The following is a 27880-nucleotide window of genomic DNA, read 5'->3' on the forward strand; positions in this document are numbered from 1 at the left end:
ATGGGAAATCCCGAATCTCCTCCTTCCCTAGGGTTTCTCGGGGCTCTGGGGTGGCTGCCCACCTGTGTTCTACCACCTGTGGGTCGCAGCTCTGCTCCGGGTTACCTTAGGTCTTTCCTGCCAGTGGTTCTGGGTGCTAGAACAGCAGTCTCCACTGATGCCGATTTGCATGCATGAGTATTGCAGAAGGTCTGGGGATAACAAAGGGGCAGCCTGGGCAATCAGCGTTTTTCTTCCTAAGTTTTCTTGTCATCCCAGCAAGGGGAACCATCCTGTTGCTCACTGCCTTCCCCCTCAGTCTAGCCCGCTGCCCTGCCACACTGGCGTTAGAACTGTGCTCTCCCTGAGGAGATCTTTCCTGTCTGTCTCTGCTTCTCATTTCCCATCTCTGTCTCTGCTGTCGCCTGGCATCCTGTCTCTGGGGCTTCTGGGTTGGGGTGGTGGGCGGAATGTCTGGGTTTTTTTCTGATAGAGACCTTCTTCCGTCCTGGCTAGCTGGCACCTTGCCTTTCAAAACCATGAGTTCCGTGAGAAGAACTCTGCTACTCCCCTAGAAGGCAGAAGAGGCTGCTTTTGTTTTGATTGTAAGTTTCCAGCAGCCCCTCCATTCCTGATCGGGGACTCTGTGAAGACTAAATGAGACTGTGTAGAGCACCAGTGCATGGTTAGTGCTCAATACGCTTTATTTTTCCCAGTTTCCCCTTCTTCCTCCTTGCCCTGCCCGAGGTTTGGCTATTTTGTTCTATGGCTGCCTCATTTCTAAGGTCACCAGATCCCATAGGTGGTGAGTGGATGTGAGAAGATACTTCCTCCCCATTAACCCTGTCCTGGTTTTGTTTTCTTTCCTCTCTGTGACTCGCTAATGGTGCTAAATCACTACTTTTCCAACAACAAGAATGCCAAGCTCTCTCCCTGTGCAAAGGACTCTGGGATTTGAGGTTGAGATGGCAGGTCACATGGGGAACCACAGATTTCTCCCCTGGCCTCAAACTCTGGGCCTGGGTTCAGCTGCACAGCAAGAAGCCCACCGCTCACTGTACAGAAGCAGCTCAGTTAGAAAGGATGGCCTCTCACAGTGGGCATTTGTTCAGGGCTTGCCACGACTGACTGCACCAGGTTGAATAGTGTCCCCAGAATTCATGTCCCCCTCAGAACCTCCAATGTGATCTTATTTAGAAACAGGGTCCTTGCAGATATAATCAATCAAGAGGAGGTCCCCCAGAACCTCGTATGTGATCTTATTTAGAAACAGGTCTTTACAAATGGTATTAATCAAGAGGAGGTCATACTGGATGACGGTGGGCCCTTAATCCAATGACTGGTGTCCTTAAGAAGAGAAAACAGAGATACAGAGGCACACAGGGAGAATGCCATGTGACATTGGAGGTGGAGATCAGAGTGATGTGGCTACAAGCCAAGGGTTGCAGGCAGCCAATGGACATCAGAAGAAGCAGGGAAGGATCCTCCCCTAGAGCTTTTAGACAGATTGCGGCCCTGCTGATGCCTTGAAGCTCTATCCTTCAGAACCATGAGAGAGTCCATTTCTGCTGTTCCCAGGCTGGAGTGCAGTGGCACGATCTTGGCTCACTACAACCCCTGCCTCCCGGGTTCAAGCAATTCTCCTGCCTCAGCCTTCCTGAGTAGCTGTGATTACAGTACAGGCATGTGCCACCACAACTGGCTAATTTTGTAGTTTTGTAGTACAGACGGGGTTTCTCCATGTTGGTCAGGCTGGTCTTGAACTCCTGACCTCAGATGATCTGCCCACCTTGGCTCCCAAAGTGCTGGGATTACAGGCGTGAGCCACCATGCCTAGCCCCCATTTCTGCTGTTTTAAGCCACCTGGAGTGTGGTGTGGTTTGTTATGGCAGCCCCAGGAAACCGATACTCAGACTCAAAGATGGCACACTCTTGTGACTGTCCTCACTCCTGATGATGTGACTTTAACTTACTGTCCTCCACCCTACCTTCTATTCTCTGTTCTGCCATGGTAATAGGGTAATAATGATAGCATTGCAGCTTCAAGTGGGCCCCAGTTAGAGATCTCATGTGCCCCAGAAAGTGCATCTTCTTCATAACTGGCCTTTCCCAAATAACTTGATTAGAATGTCCACCCATCCATTCATTCATTTACTCATTCACTCATTCATATATCAAATACATATGGGGTGCCTGTTCTGAGGCAGACTCTTGGGAATCTGAGATAAGATAGACAAACTTGCTGCCCCCGTCTCTCCTGGCACGATGGGGGAGACTTGCCTGTACCTGTGAGATGCCTTTATTCCTGGTGAATCCTTCTCAGCTGAAGTGGGATTGGCCCTTGTTGGCTGCAGCCTGTCCTCCTAGCAGCAGAAGGCAGCTTCTCTTTGCTTCCTGGTTCTCTTTGCTCCCTCACCCCTAGTTTCAGTAAACAACCTTTTCCATGAGTTCTAATCAGTAGTTCACATCTGTTCCCCTGGTCACCTGCTCCATCTTCAGTCACTTCTAGTCACCTGCTCCGTCCTGAGTCACCCCTGGTCACCTGCTCTGACCTGAATTATCCTGAGTCACCTGTTCTGTAACCACCTTTCCCACCACTCCGGCTTGCACCCCTGCTCTCTCTGTTTTTATTTTTATTTTTATTTTTTTTAAGACGGAGGCTTGCTCTGTCCACCCAGGCTGGAGTGCAGTGGTGCGATCTTGGCTCACTGCAAGCTCTGCCTTCTAGGTTCACACCATTCTCCTGTCTCAGCCTCCTGAGTAGCTGGGGCTACAGGTGCTCACCACAACGCCTGGATAATTTTTTGTATTTTTAGTAGAGACGGGGTTTCACTGTGTTAGCCAGGATGGTCTCGATCTCCTGACCTTTTGATCCTCCTGCCTTGGCCTCCCAAAATGCTGGGATTACAGGCATGAGCCACTGCACCCGGCTACCCCTGCTCTCTTTAAAATAGCCAGTTGGAATCAACTTAGACTGTGTGGTCCAACCCTAGCCAATAGGGGAACGACACAGCAGTAGGGGCTACGTGCTTCAGGAATAAGAACCCCTTCCCCTCCCTTGTTCAGGTGTGCTCTCACTGTTGCTCCATCTGCACATTGCACCCTTCTATAGAAGTAAAATTGCCTTGCTGGGAAAATTCTTTGAGTGCTGGTTCTTCTTTTCAGCACCAAGGAACAAGCATTTGTTTCTAACATTACCAAGTTTAAATAAATGTGAGATTTCTCTTCGTGGTCCAGCTGCCCAATGTTGATGATCTTGGGAAACTGTTAAAACAGCCACACTCTTGAAAACTGTCTTTCCTGACAGCTTCCCTGCCAGTCAAGCTGCAAATTGGCCCTGGGCTGTTGGCACAGCGGCATCTGCCAAGGAACCAGAGGGTTTCCTGGACTTCCGCTCCCACAGTGGAGAAGTCGTGCGATGGGGACATAGGAAATGGGGTGGAAGTGAGTGAATAAGCACAGAGGACGTGCTGCCCCCTCTAAGGGGCCCTGTGGGACAGCAGGTTTGATGTTCTTGCTGAGAGTGATGACCCAGGATCAGGTGAGGCTGTGCCTGGGAGTCTGCAGCTCCTGGGTCTCTCGTGGCCTTGCTCTATAGGAATTACTTTGTCATCAGAGCAGTCAATGGGGTCTGGACAAAGGTGACTGCCTCAGACAGCCAGCTCTTTGTGGGAGGGGTTTCGTGCTCAGCTCATACCATCTTTGTTCAGGGGTCTGCTGAGCATGTTGGGGCTTAGGGAGGTCACAAGGCCGTGGTGGCAGCTCTTCCTTGGGTGGGAGGCTGGCATTGTGCCAGGTAAAGAAAAATCTCTGTGACCTAGCACCTCTAGTGTCCTCAGTCCTTGGAGAGCACTTTGGGGCCAGGGATCCTTTTTTTTTTTTGTTTTAATCAAGGTGAAATTCATATAATATACACTAAGCCTTTTAAAGTGTACACTTTGGTGATAGTGTATTCATAATGTCGTGCAAGCCCCAGATCTCTCTAGTTTCAAAACTTTATCATCATCCCCTAAAACCTCCCTGAACCTGAAACTGAAGAGCAGGTTCACTGCTCTCACCACGTGCAGAGTCCAATTAACAAGAGTGAGGTCTGGTCTAAAGAAAGTGGTTTATTCTGAAGCCAGTTCAGGGAAAGAGGCGTCTTGTCTTTAAATGTGCTGCTTCACTTTTGGAGCAGAAAGTGGGCACTTTTAAAAGGCAGGGGAGGGAACAAGCAAGGGTGAAGGGTTCATGCTAGCTCTGATGCCTTCCCTACTGGTTGATTGGGCTGGTGACTGCTGGCACCTTCGTGGGCAGGCAACCTCCTGGAGGGGGAAAGTTTCATATCAGGCTTGCTTTGGTTTGTAAATCCACCTGTAACTCTCCAGACCTGTTTTGGAGCAGATAGTTAAAAGAACTTGCCCTGTAGGGAGTGGCTGGTGAAGGGGGAGGTAAAAGGCTGTATTTGCATTCCTTTTTCTTTTTCTTTTTTTTTTTTTTTTGAGATGGGGTCTTGCTCTGTCGCCCAGGCTGGAATGCAGTGGCATGATCTCGGCTCACTGCAACTTCTGCCTCCGGGGTTCAAGTGATTCTCCTGCCTCAGCCTCCTGAGTAGCTACGATTACACGTATGTGCCACCACTTCCAGCTAATTTTTGTATTTTTAGTAGAGACCGGGATTTCACCATGTTGGCCAGGCTGGTCTTGAACTCCTTACCTCAGGTGATCCACCCGCCTCAGCCTCCCAGAGTGCTAGGATTACAGGCATGAGTCACCACTCTCAGCCTGTATTTGCATTTCTAAAGGGCTAAGTAGGAAGTGGGGAACTGGGGGAATAAGAAAAGAAGAGAGAGAAAAAATAATTAAACCATCTCTTAGAAAAATGGGGGCTACAAACCCAGAGTAATCACTCCCCAGTCCCCTCTGCCATCCCCGGGTAACCTGGAATCTGCTGTCCCTGTGGGTCTGCCGGTCTGGATGGAGCATTCACAGGCATCCTGAGCCCGGGCTTCTGGGTTGCAGGTGAGCCGCCTTCCCTAAAAAGGAACGTCTTTTCCCCAGCCAAGCACCTACTCATTTCAATCAAGGTCCCAACCAGAAGGCAGCAAACAGCAAGCAGAGCAGCCCAAAATCTTGGTCCCTTTGAAGTCCCAGTAATGAGACTTGATCTGGGATTCTTACTGTTCTTTTAAGAATAGTCCCATGTACAAATCACCTGAGGTCAGGAGTTCGAGACCAGCCTGGCCAACGTGGCGAAACTCCGTCTCTACTAAAAATACAGAAATTAGCTGGGTGTGGTGGCGGGTGCCTATAATCCCAGCTACTCAGGAGGTTGCAGTGAGCTGCACCCCAGCCTGGGTGACAAGAGCAAAACTCCATCTCAAAAAAAAAAAAAAAAAAAAATTTCTCACGTAGTGAACAGGCACTTGGTTTGGGGCTCAGGAGCCCTGAGCTGTGGCTGGTGTGGGTGCCGGTACCAGCAGGAGTGAGGGTGAGATGGGTTCTGATGCTGCCAGGCCCACCTGGGGCCTCCTTCCACCTTTCCTAGATCTCCCCTTCCAATTGTGTCCCTTTTCCATCTCTGTCTGCACTGTCATCTGGTCCCCAACATAGCTCACAGCCCAGCTGCATGGGGAACTGGCTGTAGCCGCCTCGGAGCCCAGGCCTCCTACCGCTGACACTCCAGCCTTAGCCAACCTCCTCTTCCGCTATCCTCCTCTGAGGGATTGTGGCCTGAGTCTCAAATCACCATGGTTTTTTGGGCCAGCTGGAGGGTGTGCCCAGGAGAAACACAAGTCACAGAAGCATCTGTGGCTGTTTTTTTCAAAGAGGTTCTCAGGAGGTTTAGTATTTATACATTTTCCTTACAAGAAGGGGGGCAGGTTGGCACTGAGGCAAATGATGACATCCTTGGGAGACTTTAGTGCCCAGTAAATCTACATTTGACATAAGATAGGTAAACATTTGAAGAAAAAGGGAATAGAGGGGGCAACATCTCAGGGAGGGGTGAAGGATCTTGTCTTTTTTTGGTGCTTGGGAAGATAAGCTGTGCCTAGAAAGATCTTGTCTTTTGAAAGGGCTGGTTTCTGTTTAGCCCATAGGGTAGAAAGCCAAATGACTGGCAGTAAGGAATGGGGTATAATGAGGTGTGTCCCATCTCCATCCGTTGTGGCGGTGGACTCAGCTTCCAAATTTCTCTGGGATTCTCTTGGCCAAGAGGTGGTGCATTCCGTCAGTTGGGGGCTTAGAATTTTATTTTTATTTCTCACTTCTAAACAAACTGTAGATATGTGTAGGGTCCCGGGAATGTCCAATTGTTTGCCGTCAGGTATGGGGTCAGTGTCTGCTTGAGCTGCCTGATGCCGCAGAGCTTAGGCCTCGTGTTTCAGGGAAGGCAGCTGGAAGCAGGGCCTCTGTTTCTCGTTCTCTCTCTCACATATGCTTCCAGAAACAGACGATGAAGAGGAACGCAGCCTTTGCCACACATCCGTCTCTGTCTGCAGATGTGTGTGCTCCTTCCAGGAGCCTTGAGTGAGCCCCTCATGGTTGGGGGCCTTGTATCTTTCATGCTTATTTCCCCAGCATCTCACACAGTGCTGGGCATGTAGCAGTGTTCAGTGAACAATAGGATGAAGTCAGTAAAAGCTTTTTGCTTCAAGATTAAAGCTACATCTGCATAAATCAATGAGCATTGGCCAAATGTAGGTCATATCTAGCCTAAGATGGGATCATGAGATTGCTTTCTCATATACTGTGGTCATCAAGACAGCAAAACAACAAGCTGATCAATTAATAATTAAATTTTTAACTAGAAGACATCTGCAGGCATTTATCTGCCTAGTCAGAGCTGTGATCCTTAAGAAGCTAAAGTGGGCTGGGCACGGTGGCTCACACCTGTAATCCCAGCACTTTGGGAGGCCGAGGCAGGTGGATCACAAGGTCAGGAGATCGAGACCATCCTGGCTAACATGGTGAAACCCCGTCTCTACTAAAGATACAAAAAATTAGCCGGGCGTGGTGTCGGGCGCCTGTAGTCCCAGCTACTCGGGAGGCTGAGGCAGGAGAATGAATGGCGTGAACCCAGGAGGTGGAGCTTGCAGTGAGCCGAGATCACACCACTGTACTCCAGCCTGGGCGATGAGCAAGACTGCGTCTCAAAAAAAAAAAAAAGAAGCTAAAGTGATTCAATCCACATACACATAATTAAGTTGTCACAGGAAAGAAGATACCAAGCCAAAGTTGCTTGAGTTAGTTGGAGAGGGTGACCAATCATCCCAGGCTGCCAAGGACTGAGGGGTTCCAACAACACAATGCTTTCTGTTTAAAACCAGGACAGTCATGGGAAAAACTGGGACAAGTTGGTTGCTTTGTTGTTAGGCCACATGTCAGAGTCCCAAGTGCTACAAGTTGGGGAAGCAACAGATAAAATAGAGTGTGTTCAGAGGAGGAAACCGGGGCAGTGAGAGCCATGGAAATCATCATGAGGGCAGTGCAGGGAATAGGGATATTTAGGCAGGAACAGAGACAACTCAAGGGAAAATAGGCTTCATTTCTTCCAAATCTGTAGGATCGTCATGTTACTGATGGAGGGTGTCCGGGTTCTTGGCATCTTGAATAAAGAATTGGACAAAATGCACAAACAAAGCAAGGAAAGAATGAAGCAACAAAAGCAAAGATGTATTGAAAATGAAAATGAAAGTACGCACCACAGGGGTGGGGGTGGGCCTGAGGATGGGGGCTCAAGAGACCCATTACAGAATTTTCTAGAGGTTTCCACTGGTCACTTTGTGTACACCCTATGTAAATGAAAAGGATGAAGTAAAGTTACAAAGTCATTTACTTAGTGTATGCCCTCTGTAAATGGAAACGATATTTCCTGTCATAGCTGAAGTGTTTCCATTTGATTTAGTTCTAGGAAGTCAGTATGAATCGACCTTATGTTTCCTTCTTCCAGACCCTATTCTCCTGCCTTGATCGTACATGAAAGGGAGAAGACTTAGTCATCATAGCTGAAGAGGAATGAATTAAGATCAGCAGGTAGACTTCGGCTTGATAAAAGAGGACCTTCCTAGCAATCAGGGCTGAAAATAGCACGAGAGGCTGCTTCATGAGGGAGTGAGCTCTTAGTCTCCGGAGGGCTCCCATGAATTTACATCAGAGATATCCGAGAATAGATTATTGAAAGGAGATGAAGGGTAGTCCAGGTGATTGAAGGATTTATTTTTATGACCATGTCTGAGGAGTAAGAAATGACTGAGATGAGGGTGACCAGAAGGCCCTACAGGGCAGTGGGCATCTGTTCTGGTCTCTGAGGAGTCAAAAGAAAGCCATAGGAGGACTCGGGGCTAAGGAGGCAGAGATGTTTAGGGCAGGTAGTAGCTTCCTAGGGCTGGTATAACCGGGTGCCCGAAACTGGTGGCTTAGAGTAACTTATCCTGCCACAGTTCTGGAGGCCAGAAGCCAAGAGCAAGGTGTCGACAGGGCTGGTTCCTTCTGGGGCTGTCAGGGAGAATCTGTTCCAGGCCTCTCTCAGAGCTGCCGGTGGTTTGATGTCAGCCTTTGACATCCCTTGGCTTGTAAGTGCATCACCCCAGCCTCTGCCTTCATTCACCTGGCGTTCCCCCGTGTGTGTCAGTATTCAAATCTCCCTATCAGATGAAGACTCACCTAATGACTTCACTTGAACTCAAAAGCCCTCATAAGAACCGCATCTCCAAGCAAGGTCACACTCTCAAGCACTGGGGGTGAGGACTCCAACATAGCTTTTCTTTGGTGGGGGAGCACAATTCAGCCCATAACGGGGCAGGATTAGTAGACCAATTTGGACAGAGCAGAATGCTTGAGTAGTTTAATAAGGGAAGTAAGGTTGGAAAGAACATTTCAGGCCCCACTCCTGGAGTTTGCGGATCCCCATAACTAAGGTGTTGCAGAGGAATCAGCTAGTTTTCCACATACAGGAGGTATAGAAGTAACCACAGGAAGGGATCAAAGCTCCCTCTGTGAGGATAAAGCCCCCATAGAGTGGATCAGCCTGAATTTCTGTTTCAAAGACCAGAAGTCCTCCTCAAATTAGGTTAAGAAAAATGTAAAGAAATTAGGACTCACATAAGCGAAAATTCCAGGTGCAGGTCTGACTTTGGCTTTAGGCAAGAATGGATCTGACATTTCAGGGCCTTCGTGTGGAGGTCAGGGCTCCCTCTGTCACTAACTTGCAGACTGGCAGGTTGGCCACAAACACCTCCCACTCACATCCTACCCTCTGAGGGCTCCAGCAGAAGTGACTGCTCCTGCAAGCTCTGTGAGAAAAGTCATCTGATCGGCCTGGCTTGGATCCTGGGATCATCTCTGAGCCAGTGCCTAGCTGAAGGAAGGCAGTGTGTTCCTGAGTCACGTGCTCACACTTGCATATCTGAAGCACCTGGAATAGATTCCCCACATGTGTGTTACCGGAAAGGGGTCCCAATCTGACCCCAAGAGAGGGTTCCTGGACCTCGCGCAAGAAAGAATTCAAGATTAATCCATAGAGTAAAGCGAAAGCAAGTTTATTAAGAAAGTAAAGGAAGAAAGAATGGCTACTTCACAGGCAGAACAGCGGCATGGGCCACTCAGCTGCTTCTATTTATTGTTACTTCTTGATTACATGCTAAACAAGGGGTGGATTATTCATGAGTTTTCTGGGGAAGAGGTGGGCAATTCCTGGAACTGAGGGTCCCTCCATTTTTAGACCATATAGGGTAACTTCCTGGTCTTGCCATAGCATCTGTAAACTGTCATGGTGCTGGTGGGAGTGTCTTTAGCATGCTAATGCATTATAATTAGTGTATAATGAGCACTGAGGACTACCAGAGGTCACTCTTGTCACCATCTCGGTTTTGATGGGTTTTCCCGACTTCTTTACTGCAACCGGTTTTATATAAGCAAGGTCTTTATGACCTGTACCTTGTGCCAGACTCCTATCATCCTGTGACTTAGAACGCCTAACTTACTGGGAATGCAGCCCAGCAAGTCTCAGCCTCATTTTCTGCAGCTCCTATTCAAGATGGAGTCACTCTGGTTCAAACAACTCTGACAGGAGGAAGGGCTTCTCTTGTTCACAGAAGGAAGCAGGGGATAGCAGGCTTAGATGACTAACCGGCTCTGTCTCTGGACTCTGGGCTCGGTCCTCACTCATTTCTTACCTAAGTGCTGGGCTCCTAATAGGGAGAGTCTCAATAAAACTTTGTCCAATCAGAATAAATGGACAAGTAAGGGAGTATTTGTTCAAAATGTGGGTGACTGAAAGTTGTGAAGTTCTGAGACAGTTCTGGAAAAGGTACCCATACCTTTCAGAAGCCCGATTAGCCTTGAGGAAGGAAGAATGTTGCCAAACATAGAGCTCTTTTGTACTTGGGGCTCTCAGTTTTCCTTCAATCCTTTTTGAGAACTTTGAAGGCATAATTTGTGTTCCAAAACAAAAGGGGCTTTAAAGTCCTTTGAAAAGACGCCCCCGAGGTTTAGGGCGTGTTGAATAGCTCTTAGAAAATAGCCTGCGAGTAAGTTAGGTGTAAATGAATGCAAAATACATGTTTTACCTTTGCTTTGAAACTGGCAGGTTTGGAAATCAAAGGGAAGGCAGCTTGCCTGAGGCGTGGTCAGCCTCCACTCCTAAAAGGAAAGGGCTGGAGAAATCACTGAGGCATCTGGCTAAGCCTGAATGGCTTTGCTTTCTTGTGTGGACAAAATGCCAGTTGCACTCCTACGTTATTTCCCTTCCCATAAGAGTTGTTTGTCATTGCATGACTGGAAAGCCGTTTGTGAATATTAAAAGCCGTATTTTCAGTGTTTGGGTCTATATGTGATTTTTAACTTGTTGCAAGTGGCCTCCATTCTCAAGGGTGAAGCCAGTCTTTAAGTGAACCTTGATCAGTTTGGGTATGGCACTTGTGACCTGTGGCTGTGGGGATGCAGGCACAGGGCTGGCTCAGTTGATGGCAGACGTATGTAACATGTGCTGAGTGTTCTCAAACTGTGAATGTCTACAGAGCCAGCTGGGATCCTGTTGCAATGTGGTTTCTAATTCAGTAGATCGGGGCTGGGTCTAGCGAACAGCCAATGCTACTGGTCTGTGGACCACAGTTGGTGGCACAGATCTGGCCTCACTGCTCCACATAACACAGAGTGTTCAGCCCTCTACTGCCCCCACTGCCTCTAGAGTGGCCCTAGGAGCCACTGGGTTAAACAGACAGCTGCATGGTTCCCACATTGCTCACATGGTTCCTAGGGCTGTGGGTTCTCTGCATTGGAGGGAGTGCTCAACACTGAGCAGGAAGTGCACCACATTTCCAGTGACGTCTTCCTGACAGAGATGCCACCAGGCTGGCTGGGGGACCTCGAGGCAGATGGAGTGGTCTCTTACCGGCTGCCCTCCTTCTTGCTCTTGCTCCTCCCTGTCCTCTTCTCACTTCTCTGTGTTCTTGCGTTTTGTAACTATATAAACCATACAGGTTTATAGGAATGCAGAGAGGGTGTCAATTTATATGGAAGGGAATCAAGTGAAGAGCAGACATTGCCTCCCTGACCCCCGAATCCCAGTCCCCAAAGGTCAGCTCTGTTAACATATTCTGATTATACCTGCCAGGGTGCTTCAGCTCCCACAGCAGAAACCCCAGCTCCCACTGGCTTAGCTGCAAAGGGGGTTGTTTATCTTGTCCAAGATTGGGCTCTGGGGTTGGTTGATTCAGTTGTTCTTAGTGTTACTGGAGTTCTCTGACTTCTACTCTGGGTCATCCATACCACGGAAGTCATCGTGAGGCTAGTTCTTCTTGAGGTCAGATGGCCACAGTAGCAAGTGGGCAACGTGCTTCTGCATTCTTACTGCTGGGGAGAGATTGTTACTCAATCCTCCTCTGTGTCAATCAAGTCCTTCCCTTCAATCTGGATCAATTACAGTGGCCAGTAGATGCTGTGTTCTGATTGGCCAGCATGTTGGAGTCCTGGAGCTGGGGACTTGACATCTTCCTAGAAGTGGGAAAAGGGGATTCCCAAACATAGGATTTTTTTTAGGAAGGAAGGAAGGCGAATGAATGCTGGGTAAAAGGCTTATAGGGTCCACATCCTTCCAGAAGTCTCCAAGCATGTGTGTGTAGTCATGATATTCACTCATTTATTTATGCAGTGCTGACAGCTTGCCGGGTGCATAGATTTGTCCCATCTATGCTAAAAATAAACCATTGAGGGAGGTACCATTCTTTTTCTTGTTTATGGGTAAAAAACCAAGTCAAACACTGTGCAAGTAACTTGCCCACTTACATATTTATACAGCATGTAAGTAGAAGAGGGGAGATTTGAACCCAGGCATTCTGGCTCCACACTCTTAACCACTGGCTAATTTGGACTCCTAAGTTGCTTCCTGCAGGTTGGTTTTCTCATCTCTGAGCCAACGTTAGAAGCTAGAGATTGGGCTGCACTCTCCCTGCAGTCCCCATGTGTCTCTAACAAAGATGCCATGGGAGATAGAATGATGGGAGTGAATTCAAAATCATGTTTCTGTCCCTAGATCCTAATAACTATTATCACCGCCGGAATGAGATGACCACCACTGATGACCTGGATTTTAAGCACCACAACTATAAGGAAATGCGCCAGGTAAGACCCAGATCACAAAGCCTCATGCCAGGAATTTGTCAAAAAAAGCAACATATTATGTGTCCATAACACTTAAATTTTTTTTTTCCAGAAATTGATGGTTAGGGATCTGAATGATCATTTGGTTTGCTGAAGACACACTAAATGCTTGTCATTTCAAGATTCAGGGTTCAGGTGACCAGAGAGGAAGGCTTCCTGGCTGGCAGATTGTTGAAACACAATTTGAATCCAGGTTCTTCTCAGTTAATACTCTAGGTCTTGAGAATTGGGTGCTATCACTGATTTAAGGATGTTGGTCATACGCAGAGTTGAAGAAGAAAAAGGATCTAGGATAACATAGGTAATAATAGCGGGAAATATTCACATAGGACCAACTTACATACATGACGGTGTTCAGTCCTCCTAGTAACTCTAGAAGGGTAGGGACTGTTGTTATTGTTATCTACAGATGGGAAAACAGCACTGAGAGACTATAGCACTACCCCTTATTATTCAGATTCTCAGAGTTTCAATCTTGGTTGCATATTGGAATCACCTGGGAAAATTTGTAAAGCTACTGATAATTGAGCCCCATCTCAGGCCAATTAAAGTAGAATCCTTAGGAGACAGGGGCCTGGGGATCCAGATTTTTAAATCCTCTTTTTGTTATTCTGCTGTCCAGCCAGGTTTCAGAACTACTGGTTAATAGCTTCATAGCTCTTAGTATTGTTAGAAAGAAAAGACAATCCCAGATGAGATTTTTCCCCAGATTTAATTATAGAAACCCAATAGTTCTGAGCTTTTGACAGCATTTGCATACTGAGTGCAGAAGGGGGAAGGGACAGTGTATTTATTAGGACAAGCTAAAAAGGCAGTACCTATGCTAAGTACGGTGCCTATGAAATCCTGTTCTGTGCCCACCCCCAGCATGTGCTAGAAAGCATGGGGAGGAGCTGGCAAATGAGAAATCCTTAGAGAGCTAAGAATCTGAAGAGACAGAACATGCAGAAATGTCCCTCTGAATACATTTACAGAACAAGGATTCACCAAGGGCAAATGAACATGGCTCAAAGGGAGGGCTTGTAGGTGCTAAGGGAGGGGAGCAGCCATCCAGTACAAATGTGGAAGATGTTTCTGAGGTCAGAGTAATAAAGCGGAGCTCCAATCCCATGGAATGAACAAGTCTGGTTTGTCTTGATGTGATCTAACTTGAGATACTCACACACAGCTTCCAGACACCTGTCAGCACAGACTTAGAGGTGGGATGTGCTAAGAAATCTTCTTGCTGTCTTGCTCTTCAGAAATCAAGATAATGTGTTTGGACTTGAGGGCTGTGAATCATCCCTGCTGCTCTATATTTTTGGGGTATTTATATGGCTCTGCTCGCCATTCCATTTTATGGAGCGCTGGTGTGTTAACTCCGCTTTGCTCACTGGACGTCTCAGGACAGCTTCTTGAGCTCAGAAATGAGACAAATATCAACTCAGTGCAATTAATGTCAAAAGCAATGAATCTAAATGCATTTAACATGAGTGAATTGCACAGAGACTCTAGGTAGCTGTTATCTGTAAATAGTTGTCTTGCATGGAGACTTGGGGCTCTTTTCTCACAAGGAGAGCAAGCGGAGTATGCTTCATTACCCTAGGTGACTGATCACTACTGGAGCCAAGAGGGACCTTTGGATGATCAGTGTAGCCCCCTTGGGTGACACTGGGAGACCCCTGTGAGATCCCACAGCTCAGCAGTTATCAACTAGAGACTGTCCAGGAGAGCACCCATCAATCCTGAAGAGTATTCAAGCCAGAAATGATTTGCCATTTGGATTCCTGGCTCCTGGGAATGGGAAAGAAGTCAACATTTTGAGCAACTTCCCCATATGGAGTCTGCTAGGTTACTGTAGACATCTTTCTCCCTCAGGAAAAACTTGTTCATTTTTCCTGCTATTGAAAGAGACATTTACAACAAACAAAAAACAAATGAGAAACAGAAGTAGGAAGCAGGAAGTGAAAATAGAAAACCTTATTGCATTGTACGAGGAAGATAATGAGAAGATTTTTTTGCAGACAGCACTGACTTGCAAGGCACAGTTCCAGGCAGAGGGGAGCTGCAGGTGGTTGGGGTGGAGAAGGGAGGAGGACAGGAAGGAGAAAGTCCTGACATTGACACTATAAGGCGGAGAAAGGGAATTATTCCAAGAAAATACTGAGGACCTTCATAGCGTGTGTTGCAATTTATTCTTGCTTAGTTACTGGTTTACATGTACATTGCCTGTCTCCCTCTCTTGGGACAATGAGGGAAGAGACCCTGTCATTTTATCATCCATAGTGTGCACTTGATCAATCTGTGTATTCGAGTTCCTTACAGTCATGGGGGATGGGAGAGAGAAGAGAGCCATCTGCTTGGCCATGGTTTGGGAGGTTTTGGTTGCAGAGAGGGTCAGCTGTCATCCAATGTGCACAGCTGGCACTGGCAGGCAGGGGTGGAGGGAGGGTGCTCTGAGCAGAGAAGACAGCAAGAGTGAAGGCATGGGGTCAGAGCCGACAGGTGTGTTCTGTGACAATTTGTAGGTAGCCAGGAGGAGGCCGGTCCTGAGTGCCAGGAGAGGCTTTTGTCCTGATGTGGGGGTCTGTGGAGGTTCTTTAGGTGTGCAGAGCTGTCCTTCTGGAAGTTGTATGGAGGGCGGGCCTCTGTGCCTGAAGAAGGATGAGAGGAGAGGCATTTCTGAGGCAGGCTGCCCAGTGGAGGTCACCTGTTGGAGTGAGTTGGGGAGAGAGAGAGGCCTGGTGTGCTTCTGTGGAGAAAAGGAAGAAGTGATTTTGAGGACAATGACCTACTTTGGTTTGGGCACAGTGTTGTCAGGTCCCAAACGCCCGGGAAGTACTGGCTGATGGCCCATATGTAGACAGTGTGATGTGGGTGGGAAAAAGTAACATAGGCAGACACAGGCTGGAAGGCAGCCATCTAATGACATTGATTTCCAGGGCAACTAAGGATGGCCGGGGACATCAGGCTGTGGGGAACATGGCTGACCCACCCACTTGCACCATGCTCAGCCTGACCCTGTGGGGACAGGAAGCCAGGGCGGAGCAGCAAGCCTGTAGATCCAGACACACCCAACTCCATTCCTTCCCTCTTCCCTTCTTCTGGAATTTCTTTTCCATTGGGCCAGGTGCGGTGCCTGTTTCTCAGGCAAATGAGGAACGATGGCAGAAGAGAACTTTCCTCTTCTCCACTCTCCTCTTTTAAAAACAAAACAAAACAAAAACTTGCTTTCACTGGATAGACAGTATTGTGTCAGCATCAAATGCAAACCAAAAGCCTAAAGACAAATCCTCCATGAACCCACTACTCTAAAAAAAAGGCAGTTTTCATTTTCTCCCCATTTCCATCCGGTGTTTGAACTTCTGTATTCACAGAATTCCTACGGTTTTGATGAGAGGATAGTTACACCCTGGCCCTGTGTTTCTCAGCGAATATTGGATCATTAGCCATTTTCCATGCTGTCTTCATAATTGTGATTGTGAGGTTGCAGAATGTTCTGGTGAGTGGATGCATCATACTTTTCTCAGCTTCTTTCCTGCTCTGGAGCATTTGGATATCTCCCAATTCATAACTTTTTGTGAATACTGACAAAGTATGAAACATGCCACAACAAGTGTCATTGTGCATAACATTTTACCATCTTTATGAAAAATTTCCTTCTGATATTTTGCCAGAAATTGAGGCTCTTGATTCTATCTCCTTTGGTAGAGAGTGAAGCAGCAGAGCCTGGGATTCAGTAGACACTAGGATGCAAAGTTTATTTCCATCTCAGAGTTGGGAAAACAGAGTCTTGAAGAGACCAAGAGTCTTGCAAACCCTGGTACTTTCTAAGATGGTGTTTCTCAACATTCTTTTTCATTACTACCCACCTAGGGACTTTTTTTTCAGACTTCTTTTCTTTTCTTAATCATCCTCCCTGCATTATATTAAATATTAATAAATAGGATTTTGCCAGATAGGGTTGAGCTCTGGGGGACCACAAAACATTGTAATACCTAAGACGTTTTTAGCCACAATTTTCAGTCCCTTGGGGTGATGTCATCCTTTTTGAATGCATGCTCTAAGGCCACGGTGAAAATTCTATTCCTTACTCTGACTGAAGTCATCAAGACCCAAACATTTACCACAAAGACCCAAACTCCAAAAAACCATCTTTGACCCCTTTCAAGATTAATTGTATTCCTTTACAAGAAATAATTGCATTTAAATGGGAAACTTCATTCCTGGGGATGCTCATGGTTGCCTTGCTGAGAAGAGCAGAGTGGCCACCACCCATGTCTTTGATGGTGCTGGTAGCTACTGGAGAGGTGCTTCCTGGCATTGCAGAGGGCCACTGTGCAGAGAGAATTGTAAAGAAACTTCACTGAGAAGAAGATTCTTCAAAGGCCTATGGTCTCATGTAGGAAAGATGCTTATGACACCATGGCACAGTGGCATGTACTTTGTTAACCAATACTGTGCCATCGGTGGGAAAGTGTGGCTGGTATGAAAGTACAGTGACATGGGTAGAATATAAGGAGGTGATTCTGATGACTCTTGGCCCAAGCATCTTCCCATGCCATAGCTAAGTGTGCATCTCAAGGGAGGATGATGTTGTCTTCTTCCAGTGTCAAGGTTGTGATCTCTAGTACTGACAGCACATTTCTCCCACAGCTAATTGGAAGGGGGTGGGGTAACAGTGAAGGAAGCCGGCCTGGGCTGAATGCTTGCATTCATTGCCTAGTTCATGATGAGCCACCTGGCTTTAGGTCTGTAGAGATAGTCACTGATCCCAATGTAAGACAGTGAATTGCCTGCCAGTTAGGATTTGCTAAGGTCGATGCTGTTGGCTGAGAATGACTGCATCGGCAGGGACTAGTATATGGGGTCTCAAAGGAGATGGCAAGTATGCTGTGGCCATCAGAATGGTCACAGTTTGCAGCAAATAAAACAAGCAGCAGAGATGCACTGGTTCTCATTTCTCTACTACACCTTCATGGACAGATAGGGGTATGGGAAGAGCCCTGAAAGGCCAAAGTCCTGGCTTCTCCTGCTCCCAGCTGGGTGACCCAGGGTAAATTATTCGATGGCTTTCTAGGCCTTAGTCTCCAAGTCTGTAGAATGGGAAAAATCTCCTCTGCCTTCTCTACTTTACCTGCCAGTCATGATGATGAGACTTAGTAGAGAAATGGAACGTATTGTTACTGTTCTTGTTAACACAATTGGTGATGTTATTACTGTGTCTTTTATTAAAACATGATGCTATTCATATGTGGCCCCCCGCTGTCCCTGCAGTGTCTGTCTTCATGGTGATGGCTGTAGAAGCTACATGTCCTCTGCATATTGCTTCTCCATTTATGATGGGTTTCTGTTGTAGCATTCTTGGGAATAAGAGTCCTTGTAGCCAGGTTTCTCTCACCTAAATATTGTGACACAAAGTGAGTTATCATAAAGGGAAGCCTGTTTTAACCCCTGGAGCAGTAAGAGAGTTAGACCCTGAATTCCCAGTCAAGGCTGCACCTGTCACCTCTCATAGGCATGTCATAAAAGCCAGGCTATAGCAGCAGTAAATCTTCCCACTCCTTTAGAAATGCTCCTTGATGCTCATTAAACCACTCTTCCCAGTCATTACAAAATGTTGTGTTACGAAAGGCATATGAAGCACACAGCCATATAACTCCAATGTATCATAAATTTTACATAATACCAATTTTCCAGTTCTAATAGATTTCAACCCACCATAAAATTTGCAACAGATTTGTTTATCTACACTTTACAAGGACATTTTATGGATAATTCGGTTGATCCGATTTTTTGGCAGCTTGCTAGAACGCATTCAGTTGTGGGCCATGCCCTTCCTCTGTTCTGCATCAGTTCAGTTCCAGCTTAGCTTTCAGAAGGCCACGTGCCTCCCTAACAGGCACCTGCCCACCAGCCACCCTGGCCAGGATGGCCTTCCTGTGTGTTTCTGCAGCACCTGGGCTTCCTTCCTGGTCTTTAACACACTGTCCTGAAATTGTCCCTGGAACCCTCTGGTGCCTACTGCATGGTCTGGTGCCTGGCTCAAAGAAGAGATGCCTTTTGAATCAGATCTTTCACTTGGGTATTGATAAACAAATTTAGCCTAGCAAATCACAGCTACTTGCAGTGAACTCACAGGTACTCGTTCAGTGACATGAGGCAAGGCAGCCTCTAGGGAGAGGGTGTCTCTGGCCTTTGACCTTTAGGGTAGCCTTTTCTCCTGTGACTTGCAGAGCCCTTGGTACCTCCTTTGGCCCCTGGTCTCATTTTCCCAGACCTCAGCTATCAGTGTGACGAGCTGACTAAAAAGGCAAAATTCAGAAAACAGCATGCATTTATTTCACTTCTTTGCTGAAGCCTGCTTTTCCTACTGTTTAACCCCATGATTCCTGTTGTCATGGTGACCCAATGCTCTCCTGACTTAGTGGCAATGAACTGGGTCATTGCATGCCTCTTATTGGCTGTGTGCTGCAAGCTCCAGGAGGGAAGGAGCAGTGTGTATTTGCTCAACCCAACAATGTAGATGCTCATTAAATTATGAGAAAAAGTTGATATTAAGATACATTTATTTGGTCAGGCATAAAAGATAAAAGGCTGAGTCTGTCTCCTCAATGATCTGCAGTGTCGTGAGTGGGCAATAAAAAAGCAGGAAATCACAGTGAAAAAGTAATAACTACCACTGAGGGAGGTGAGAACCGCAGCCAGGGAAGTGAGATCCACAACAAAGGAAGTGATAACCACAACCAGGGGAATGATGACCACAATGAGGGAGGTGATGACCACAACCAGGGAGGTGATAACCACGACGAGGGACCTGATGACCACAATGAGAGTGATAAAAACCACAACCAGGGAAGGGATAGCCACAACCAGGAAGGTGATAACCACAACTAGGGGGCTGATAACCACAATGAGGGAGGTGGTGACCACAATAAAAGCGATAAGAATCACAACCAGAGAGGTGATAACCACAATCAGGGAAGTGATAACCACAACCAGGGGAATGGTGACCACAAAGAGGGAGGTGATGATCACAATCAGAGAGATGAGAACCACAACAAGGGAGGTGGTGACCACAAACAAGAGAGGTAAGAACCATAACCAGGGAGGTGAGAACCACAACCAGGGGAATGAGGACCACACCCAGGGGAGTGATAACCACAATGAAGGAGGGATGACCACAACTAGAGAGGTGATAATCACAACCAGGGGAGTGATGACCACAGTGAAGGAGGTAATGACCACAGTAAGGGAATAGATAACCATGACCAAGGAGGTGATGACCACAACCAGGGAGGTGATAATCACACCTGGGGGAGTGATAACTGCAACCAGGGGAGCGATAGCCATGACCAGGGAGGTGACAACCACACCCAGGGAGGTGATAACTACACCCAGGGGAGTGATAACCAGAACAAGGCAGGTGATGAGCACAACCAGAGAGGTGATAACCACACCCAGGGAGGTGATAACCGCAACCGGGGGAGTGATAACCATGACCAGGGAGGTGATGACTACAACCAGGGAGGTGAGAACCACAAGAGTGAAGGTGAGAACCACAAGAGTGAAGGTGAGAACCACAACCAGCGTGGCGATAGCTATAGCAATGGAGGTGATAACCACAACCAGGGAAGTGATAACCACAATGAAGGAGGTGATGATCACAACCAGAGAGGTGATAACCACAACCAGGGAGGTGATAGCCACTATCGGGAAAGATGTCACCATAACCAGGGAGGTGATAATCACAACCAAGTGTGTGATAGCCACAACCGGAGAGGTGAAAGTCACAACTAAGGAAGGTGTATTACTTCATTCTCATGCTGCTGTGAAGAAATACCTGAGACTGGGTAATTTATAAAGAAAAGAGTTTTAATTGACTCAGAATTCTGCGTGGCTGGTAAGGCCTCAGGAAACTTACAATAATGGTGGAAGGCACCTCTTCACAGGGCATCAGGAGACAGAATGAGTGCTGAGTGAAGGGGGAAGCCCCTTAGAAAACCATCAGATGTTGTGAGAACTCACTATCAGAAGAACAGCATGAGGGAAACCACCCCCATGATTCAATTACCTCCCACCCGGTCCCTTTCATGACATGTGGGGATTATGGGAACTACAATTCAAGATGAGTTTTGGGTGGGAACACAGCCAAACCCTATCAGCAAGTATGTCAGTCCATTCATGCTAAAATATTGTAACCTGAGTAGCTTATAAATAACAAAAATCTATTCAGAGTTCTAGAGGTGGGAATGTCCAAGATCAAGTTACTGGCAGATCTAGGGTCTGGTGAGGGCTCACAGGGCCATCATCATGCTGCATCCTCACATGGCAGATGGGCAAACAAGCTCCTTTGGGCCTCTTTTGTAAGGACGCTGATCACCTCCTAGAGGGCCCAGCTCTTCACGCATTGGGGATTAAGTTTCAGCCTATGGATTTTGGGAGACATAAACATTTGGAGGATAACAGGAAGTGATAGCCACAACCAAGGGGTGTGGAAAGCACAGGACCGGGTGGGGGCAATGGCCAGGAGTTTCCTCCTAGGGGTGTGATGATAGAGCAGGTGCTGGAAGGAAAGTAGGCATTATCCAGGGCAGAGGGATATAAGGAGAGTGTTCTGGGCAGAGGCGATAGCAGCTGAGGTGTACAGAATGTGGGGGCGCTTGGGAGGCTGTGGAGGAAAGCAAGAGGTGTCCGTCTTCTTGGGAGCTCTGTCCTTTTAGTGCATAGTTATCAATGCTTAGAGTTTTTGATTCACTTTGTTTTTCAGTTGATGAAAGTTGTGAATGAAATGTGTCCCAATATCACCAGAATTTACAACATTGGAAAAAGCCACCAGGGCCTGAAGCTGTATGCTGTGGAGATCTCTGATCACCCTGGGGAGCATGAAGTCGGTGAGAAGGGCCCCTCTGGGATGCTTGGCCCCTGCATCTTTGGTACTCATGTAAACAGTTAGGAGACTGTTCACCCTATGAAAAGATTCATGCCACAGGGCATCAGCTGTCCACACCACTGCTGTCTCACGTAGACAGATTCTGCACATGTTGGCTCTGTGAACCACTCATCTTATGGTACGGACTATAGAATTATTTACACTGGAAATACCCATCTTTTCTCCAAATGGAGCATATTTCATTCTCTGTCGTCCACCTCTGAGACCAACCACAATAGCCAAAGAAGAAAGTGGCTGAGGTGGGCAGGACAGAATTTCCTCCTCCTTCAGGATTCCCTGATCATTAATGGCTCATATTAGAGGAGCTTCTCCCCATTCTTAAAAAAATTCAATTATATTTTTAGAGATTTCCCGTTTTCAGACATTTCCCATTCAGTCACTCCCAGCCTGCATCTCTGTGGGTCAGATGGGCTTCTCTGTTTTTCTTTTTGGTAAATCTGGGAGCTATTTAGAAATCTGCTGACATTTAGGTGCAAAGATTTGTCTGATTTACTTTAACATTCATCAGGGTCTCAGGAGTTCCTCTCAAGAAGTGTTTTTTTGTTTGTTTGTTTGTTTGTTTGTTTTGTTTGTTTGTTTTTTGAGATGGAGTTTTGCTCTTGTTGCCCAGGCTGGAGTGCAATGGCACAATCTCGGCTCATGGAAACCTCTGCCTTCTGGATTCAAGCAATTCTCCTGCTTCAGCCTCCTGAGTAGCTGGGATTACAGGCATGTGCCACCACATCCAGCTAATTTTTGTATTTTTAGTAGAGACGGGGTTTCTCCATGTTGGTCAGGCTGGTCTGGAACTCCCGACCTCAGGTGATCCACCTGCCTTGGCCTCCCAAAGTGCTGGGATTACAGGAGTGAGGCACCATGCCCTGCAGGAGTTTATTTTAAATGGTAAAAACTTTATCTGCTGGTAAAATCACATTTCCTCAAAAGCAGCAGCTTTGCCAATGAGGGAAGGAGATGTGTTGTCAGCTTGAGCCCGGCACTGATAAATACCAGGCCCTTGTCCTTTCTGACTGCTGTAACAAAATATCAGAGGTTGGGAAATTTCTAAACAAAGAACTTTATTGCTCACAGTTTGGGAAGCTGGGAAGTCCAAGGTCAAGGCACGGGCAGATTCAGTGCCTGGTGAGGGCTGTTCCTCTTAAGACCCCTTCTTGTCTTACATGGCAGGAGCAGAAGGTCAAAAGTGCCTGGCTAGTTCTCTGGAGCCCTTTTATAAGAGGAGTAATCTTTTCATCACCTCCTGAAGGCACCACCTCTTTTATTTTTTTTCTTTTTTTGAGACAGGGTCTCATTCCATCTCCCAGGCTGGAGTACAGTGGCACAATCTTGGCTTATTAAAACCTCCACATTTTGGGCTCAAGCAATCCTCTCACCTCAGCCTCCTGAGAAGCTGGGATTACAGGTGTGCATCACCATGCCCAGCTAATTTTTTTTGTTTGTTTTTTGTAGAGTTAGGGTTTTGCTGTGTTGCCCAGGCTGGTCTTGAACTCCTGCACTGGAGTCATCCCCCAAAGTGCTGGGATTATAGGTGTGAGCCGCTGCGCCTGGCCAGCCCCTCCTCTTAATACTCACATTTGATCTTAAGTTCCAGCATATGAATTTTGGGGGGGACACATACATTAAACCATAGTACCCTAAGATTTTAAAAGCTGAGCTTTGAAAGACAAAATACCTAAAGAAAGCCCACTTTACACTGTGTCACTGCTGATTTGCCCTGATGGACTATTCTCTGCTTATATTCATTTGTCTTTGTTAAACTTAATAGGAAGTTATTTTAAGAAAAATAATTGCCTCCCAGAAGAGAGGCACTGATTGCTATGGCTTGTGCTCAACTTGTAAATGTTAAGCCCTAAGCACTATGTTATTTGATCTGTTCTTGGTAAGTAAAAACGGACATTATTACCCTGTGACTGGTGTCATGTCAGATTTTTCTACACATTTTCTTACATACCTGACTCTCTGGGAATAAGACAGTTGCCCTGATGTCATTTTAGAGGTTTGTTTGAAAGAACAAATAGGTCTAAAATGGTAAGCTTATATTATTCAAGACTTTCCCCCCAACACAATGTGACAAGCACCGTTTGGCCCTAAGTGTTTCATCATGAACCTGTGCTTCTCTCTGTCTTTGAGTAAAGGTGAGCCTGAGTTCCACTACATCGCGGGGGCCCACGGCAATGAGGTGCTGGGCCGGGAGCTGCTGCTGCTGCTGGTGCAGTTCCTGTGCCAGGAGTACTTGGCCCAGAATGCGCGCATCGTCCACCTGGTGGAGGAGACGCGGATTCACATCCTCCCCTCCCTCAACCCCGATGGCTACGAGAAGGCCTACGAAGGGGTAATGGCCCTGGCCCATCTCACCCAATAGGACGTGGGCAGCGAGGCCCCAGCTCCAGAGTATGCCCGGCCCTAGGGTTATGCAAAATTCCACCTTACGAGCTTTATTTATTTATTTATTTTTTGAGTCGGAGTCTCCCTCTGTTGCCCAGGCTAGAGTACAGTGGCGCGATCTCTGCTCACTGCAACCTCTGCCTCCTGGATTCAAGCGATTTGCCTCAGCCTCCTAAGTAGCTGGGATTACGGCCGCCAGCCACCATGCCCAGCTAATTTTTGTATTTTTAGTAGAGAGGAGGTTGGCCAGGCTGGTCTCAAACTCATGACCTAAGGTAATCCACCAGCCTTGGCCTCCCAAAGTGCTGGGATTACAGGTGTAAGCCACCGTGCCTGGCCACACGAGTTTTATTTTTGACTGTCTCTGCTGAGGCAGGAAAGCCTACAAGGTTTATGAAAGGTGCAAAGCAGGCATTGAGAATGATGGTGGCCTTGAGAGGTGGACATGCTGACAAATTGGAGGACGTGAAGACGAACAGCAATATTGCTATATACACAATGATAATGGAATCCAATAGTAACACTTTATGTTGGCTGAGCACTTAATCATGGCATGTGTTAGCCTTGATTATTACCTTTAATCTTCTCATCAGTCTTCTGAGGATAGTTGTTTTATTATTCTGACATATTCTTCATATTTTGTGTTCCAATTATGATATAGAATGTATATAGGTTATAGGTGTGCATAGAATATGCATATGTACAGAATTACGTATAAAGAGAACATAGAGTATAGTTAATATTATGTTGTGTTGTGTATTGACAGTGATATATCTCAATACCTGGGAATAAAATGGAAAATTATATTAAAACAAGGGTACCTATCAAATGCAAGCTTTACAGTATAGAAGTGTGGTCACATTTATTGGTGCAGATAGAGTCAGTTAGGAATTTGCATTGCTAAATAGTGAGCCAGAATCATGGGCAGGCAGGGAGAATGCATTACTATGGTGGCCACTGATGATGAGTTCATTTCTACTCAGAGGTTCACCTGGCCAGTATAGAAGAGAGGAAGGTAGGGGTGGAAGAAGGAACATAATGCTTTTTAAGCACTTCCATGTGGCAGGGGTGGTTCTCTGCATTCCCTCTTTGGAGTAATTTGGCTGAACTGTCTATCACCCACCAAATATTAATAGGAAGTTTTTCAATATTCTCCTTTAGATGCCATCTTTGGGTCAAAGGGCATCTAGAGGCTTAGAGACATTCCCTAAGGGGAAGTGGAGACAGATGCATCTTGTATGGTAGAGGGTCCGAGTTGTCCTGCAGCCTGTGCATACTTCACACTCTCACTTGTCTCCAGGGCTCGGAGCTGGGAGGCTGGTCCCTGGGACGCTGGACCCACGATGGAATTGACATCAACAACAACTTTCCTGATTTAAACACGCTGCTCTGGGAGGCAGAGGATCGACAGAACGTCCCCAGGAAAGTTCCCAATCACTATATTGCAATCCCTGAGTGGTTTCTGTCGGAAAATGCCACGGTGAGTCAAAATACCCCTCATCTGTAAAACAGCCAGAGGCCAGGCTTACCCCCATTGGTATTTGCAGAGGATAGGACATTTAAGAAAGAGACAAAACTTTTTTTCTTTCATGTTTTCTCCAAAAGCAGAGAGGTGTGCTAGATAATAACTACCTTTTAGGTGGATATTTGGGGAGATTCTTCATAGAGGAGAAATCATTTAATTGTATTTCTTAACAAGCACATGGAGCTTCAAAACCAAAACAATCTCCCCTGAATTGCACATTTTGTTACTACCTTTATTATCTTTTTTACTGTCGGTTATATTACTAAGAAATTATCCTTAGCCCTCACTGATTGCTTAATATATCTTATTTTTTATTTTAGTACATCCCCTTGGGTTAACTACACGTGGCGTTTCTTTGGAAAGAAAAATGAAATTAGATGAGAAATATTTCCCCAGATTTCTTAGGTCTTGTTGTACAAAGAGTATGTTGTAGAAGAAATAATTCTCCCATACCTCTTACTGTCTTTCCTGGTCATGATAGTTGAGCTCCTTACTCTGATTCTTTGATTGTAAACATCCTTCAAGAGTTCTACCTTTGTTGATGTATAAGTTAGTGTTAGGTTCAGCTGCAGCCACAGAAAAATCAAAATAGTGCCTTAACAAGGTAAAAGTTTCTTTCTTTCTTCACATAAAAGTACCCTGGAAGCCAGCCAATGGCCAGCCAAGTAGAAACCTGGTAATCATCAGGAATTCAGGATTCATCTCTCTGTCTCTGTCTCTGCCATGTCAGCATGTGACACTCATCTTCAAGGTCATAATCCAGGGTGGCAGCTGGTGCTCCAGCTGTCATGTCTCTGAAGGAACAGGAGAGAAAGGGCTTGGGGAGAAGAAAAAGTTTTCTCTCAGATAATTCAATTTCCTATAAGCGGTTCTACATAATACTTCTGCTTAATTCTCTCCCGCCAGAATTCAGTTGCACATGGTATCAACCACTGCAAGGAAGGCTGGGAAATGCTATATTTCAGACAAGCATATTGCAAGCTCAAAACAAACAAACAAACAACAACAAAAGATTAGACTTCTCCTACTGTGGATTCAAGGAAGCTGGAGAGAGGACAGCAGCTCCCCCTTGGCGTTCCAGCCCCCAGCACAGCACATGTGGGTGCCACTTACTTGAGGAGGAGCAGCAGGGAGGGCTCCTTTAGTGACTCACAGTACAGGGTCATCCAGGCCCTCCGGAAGTGAGCAGTAGGGTGATGAAGACAGACAGTGGCAATGCCGCTTGGTTCAGTTAGGATACCCAAGGGTGCTGATGCGGGCAGGAGACTAGGGAGGACCCTGAGTCTTCTATCTTCTAAATCTGCTCTCATGTTTCCCACAGAACCTGTTTTAGTTGTTTTTTGTTCGTTTGTTTGTTTTTCCACCTAACATCCTAATGACACCTGGCAAAGTTGAGATTTCAAGCTATATTATACTTTGGAAACACTTAGACCAAAATTGGAATTTGGTTGCCAGCTTTCTTAGCCATTAGGTTATAAGAACTAAGTAATCCTTTTAACACAACTGTACAGAGTCTCTGGATGTTCAGTCTTTGCTTTTAGACTAGAATTTAGTTATTTGAGCTTGTTAACTAGAACTACAAGGAGAATTACACAATTCTATCATCACCAAAACTTTTCTCAATTGTGGATAGATGAGATAGATAAGAAATCAGCAAAGATAAAGATTTGAATAACGAGGCTAACAGGCTTGACATAAGGGACGTATAAGAATTCTATAACCAATGATTAGATAATATTCTTCTCAATAATCCTGTAACATTTTAAAAAATTGATGATAAACTGGGCTTATAAGGGAAATCTCAACAAATTTCAGAGAAGAGGTGTCAGACAGACCTTGGTCTCAGCACCATACAATTAAACTAGACGGCTGTAATAAGATTAATGAAAACCTCATCATGTATTTAGAAAATAAAAAACTTCTAAAGAATAAGTCAAAGAAAAAAATACTGGCAACTAAAAAATAATTAGAACTGAATAATAATGAAAATATTACATATGAAAATGTGTGGATTACAGCAAAGAATAGTGCTTTAGGGAAATTTATAACCTTAAGTTATTATATTGCAAAAGAAGGCTGAAAGTTAACTAACTTAAGAAGTTAGCAAATAAATAAATAAATAAATAAATAAGAGAAGAAACCCAAAGAAAGGGAGATTAATTTAAAAACAAGGGCATTGGGAGGCTTAGACAGGCAGATCACTTGAGGTCAGGAGTTCAAGACTAGCATGGCCAACATGGTGAAATCCTGTCTCTACTAAAAATACAAAAATTAGCCAGGCGTGGTGGTGCACAACTGTGGTCCCAACTGTTTGGGAGGCTGAGGTAGGAGGATCGCTTTAACCTGGGAGGTGGAGGTTGCAGTGAGTTGAGATTGTGCCACTGCACTCCACCCTGGGCAACAGAGTGAGACCCTGTCTCA

At 46.1% G+C, this 27880-nt stretch overlaps 1 protein-coding gene across 1 annotated transcript in view; it reads left to right on the forward strand.

Moving 5' to 3' along the window:
- The window catches only part of CPXM2 (carboxypeptidase X, M14 family member 2), a 146402-nt gene that overhangs the window by 99658 nt on the left and 18864 nt on the right, over positions 1–27880 (forward strand). Inside the window, exons 7-10 of the mRNA XM_003255063.1 lie at positions 12493–12581; positions 21370–21493; positions 23685–23881; positions 25235–25414. Coding sequence (XP_003255111.1) covers positions 12493–12581; positions 21370–21493; positions 23685–23881; positions 25235–25414 — 590 coding nt within the window. The remainder of the gene's footprint in view (positions 1–12492; positions 12582–21369; positions 21494–23684; positions 23882–25234; positions 25415–27880) is intronic.

Source organism: Nomascus leucogenys, chromosome 3, assembly GCF_006542625.1.
Source record: "Nomascus leucogenys isolate Asia chromosome 3, Asia_NLE_v1, whole genome shotgun sequence".
In the NCBI taxonomy this organism is placed as follows: domain Eukaryota; kingdom Metazoa; phylum Chordata; class Mammalia; order Primates; family Hylobatidae; genus Nomascus; species Nomascus leucogenys.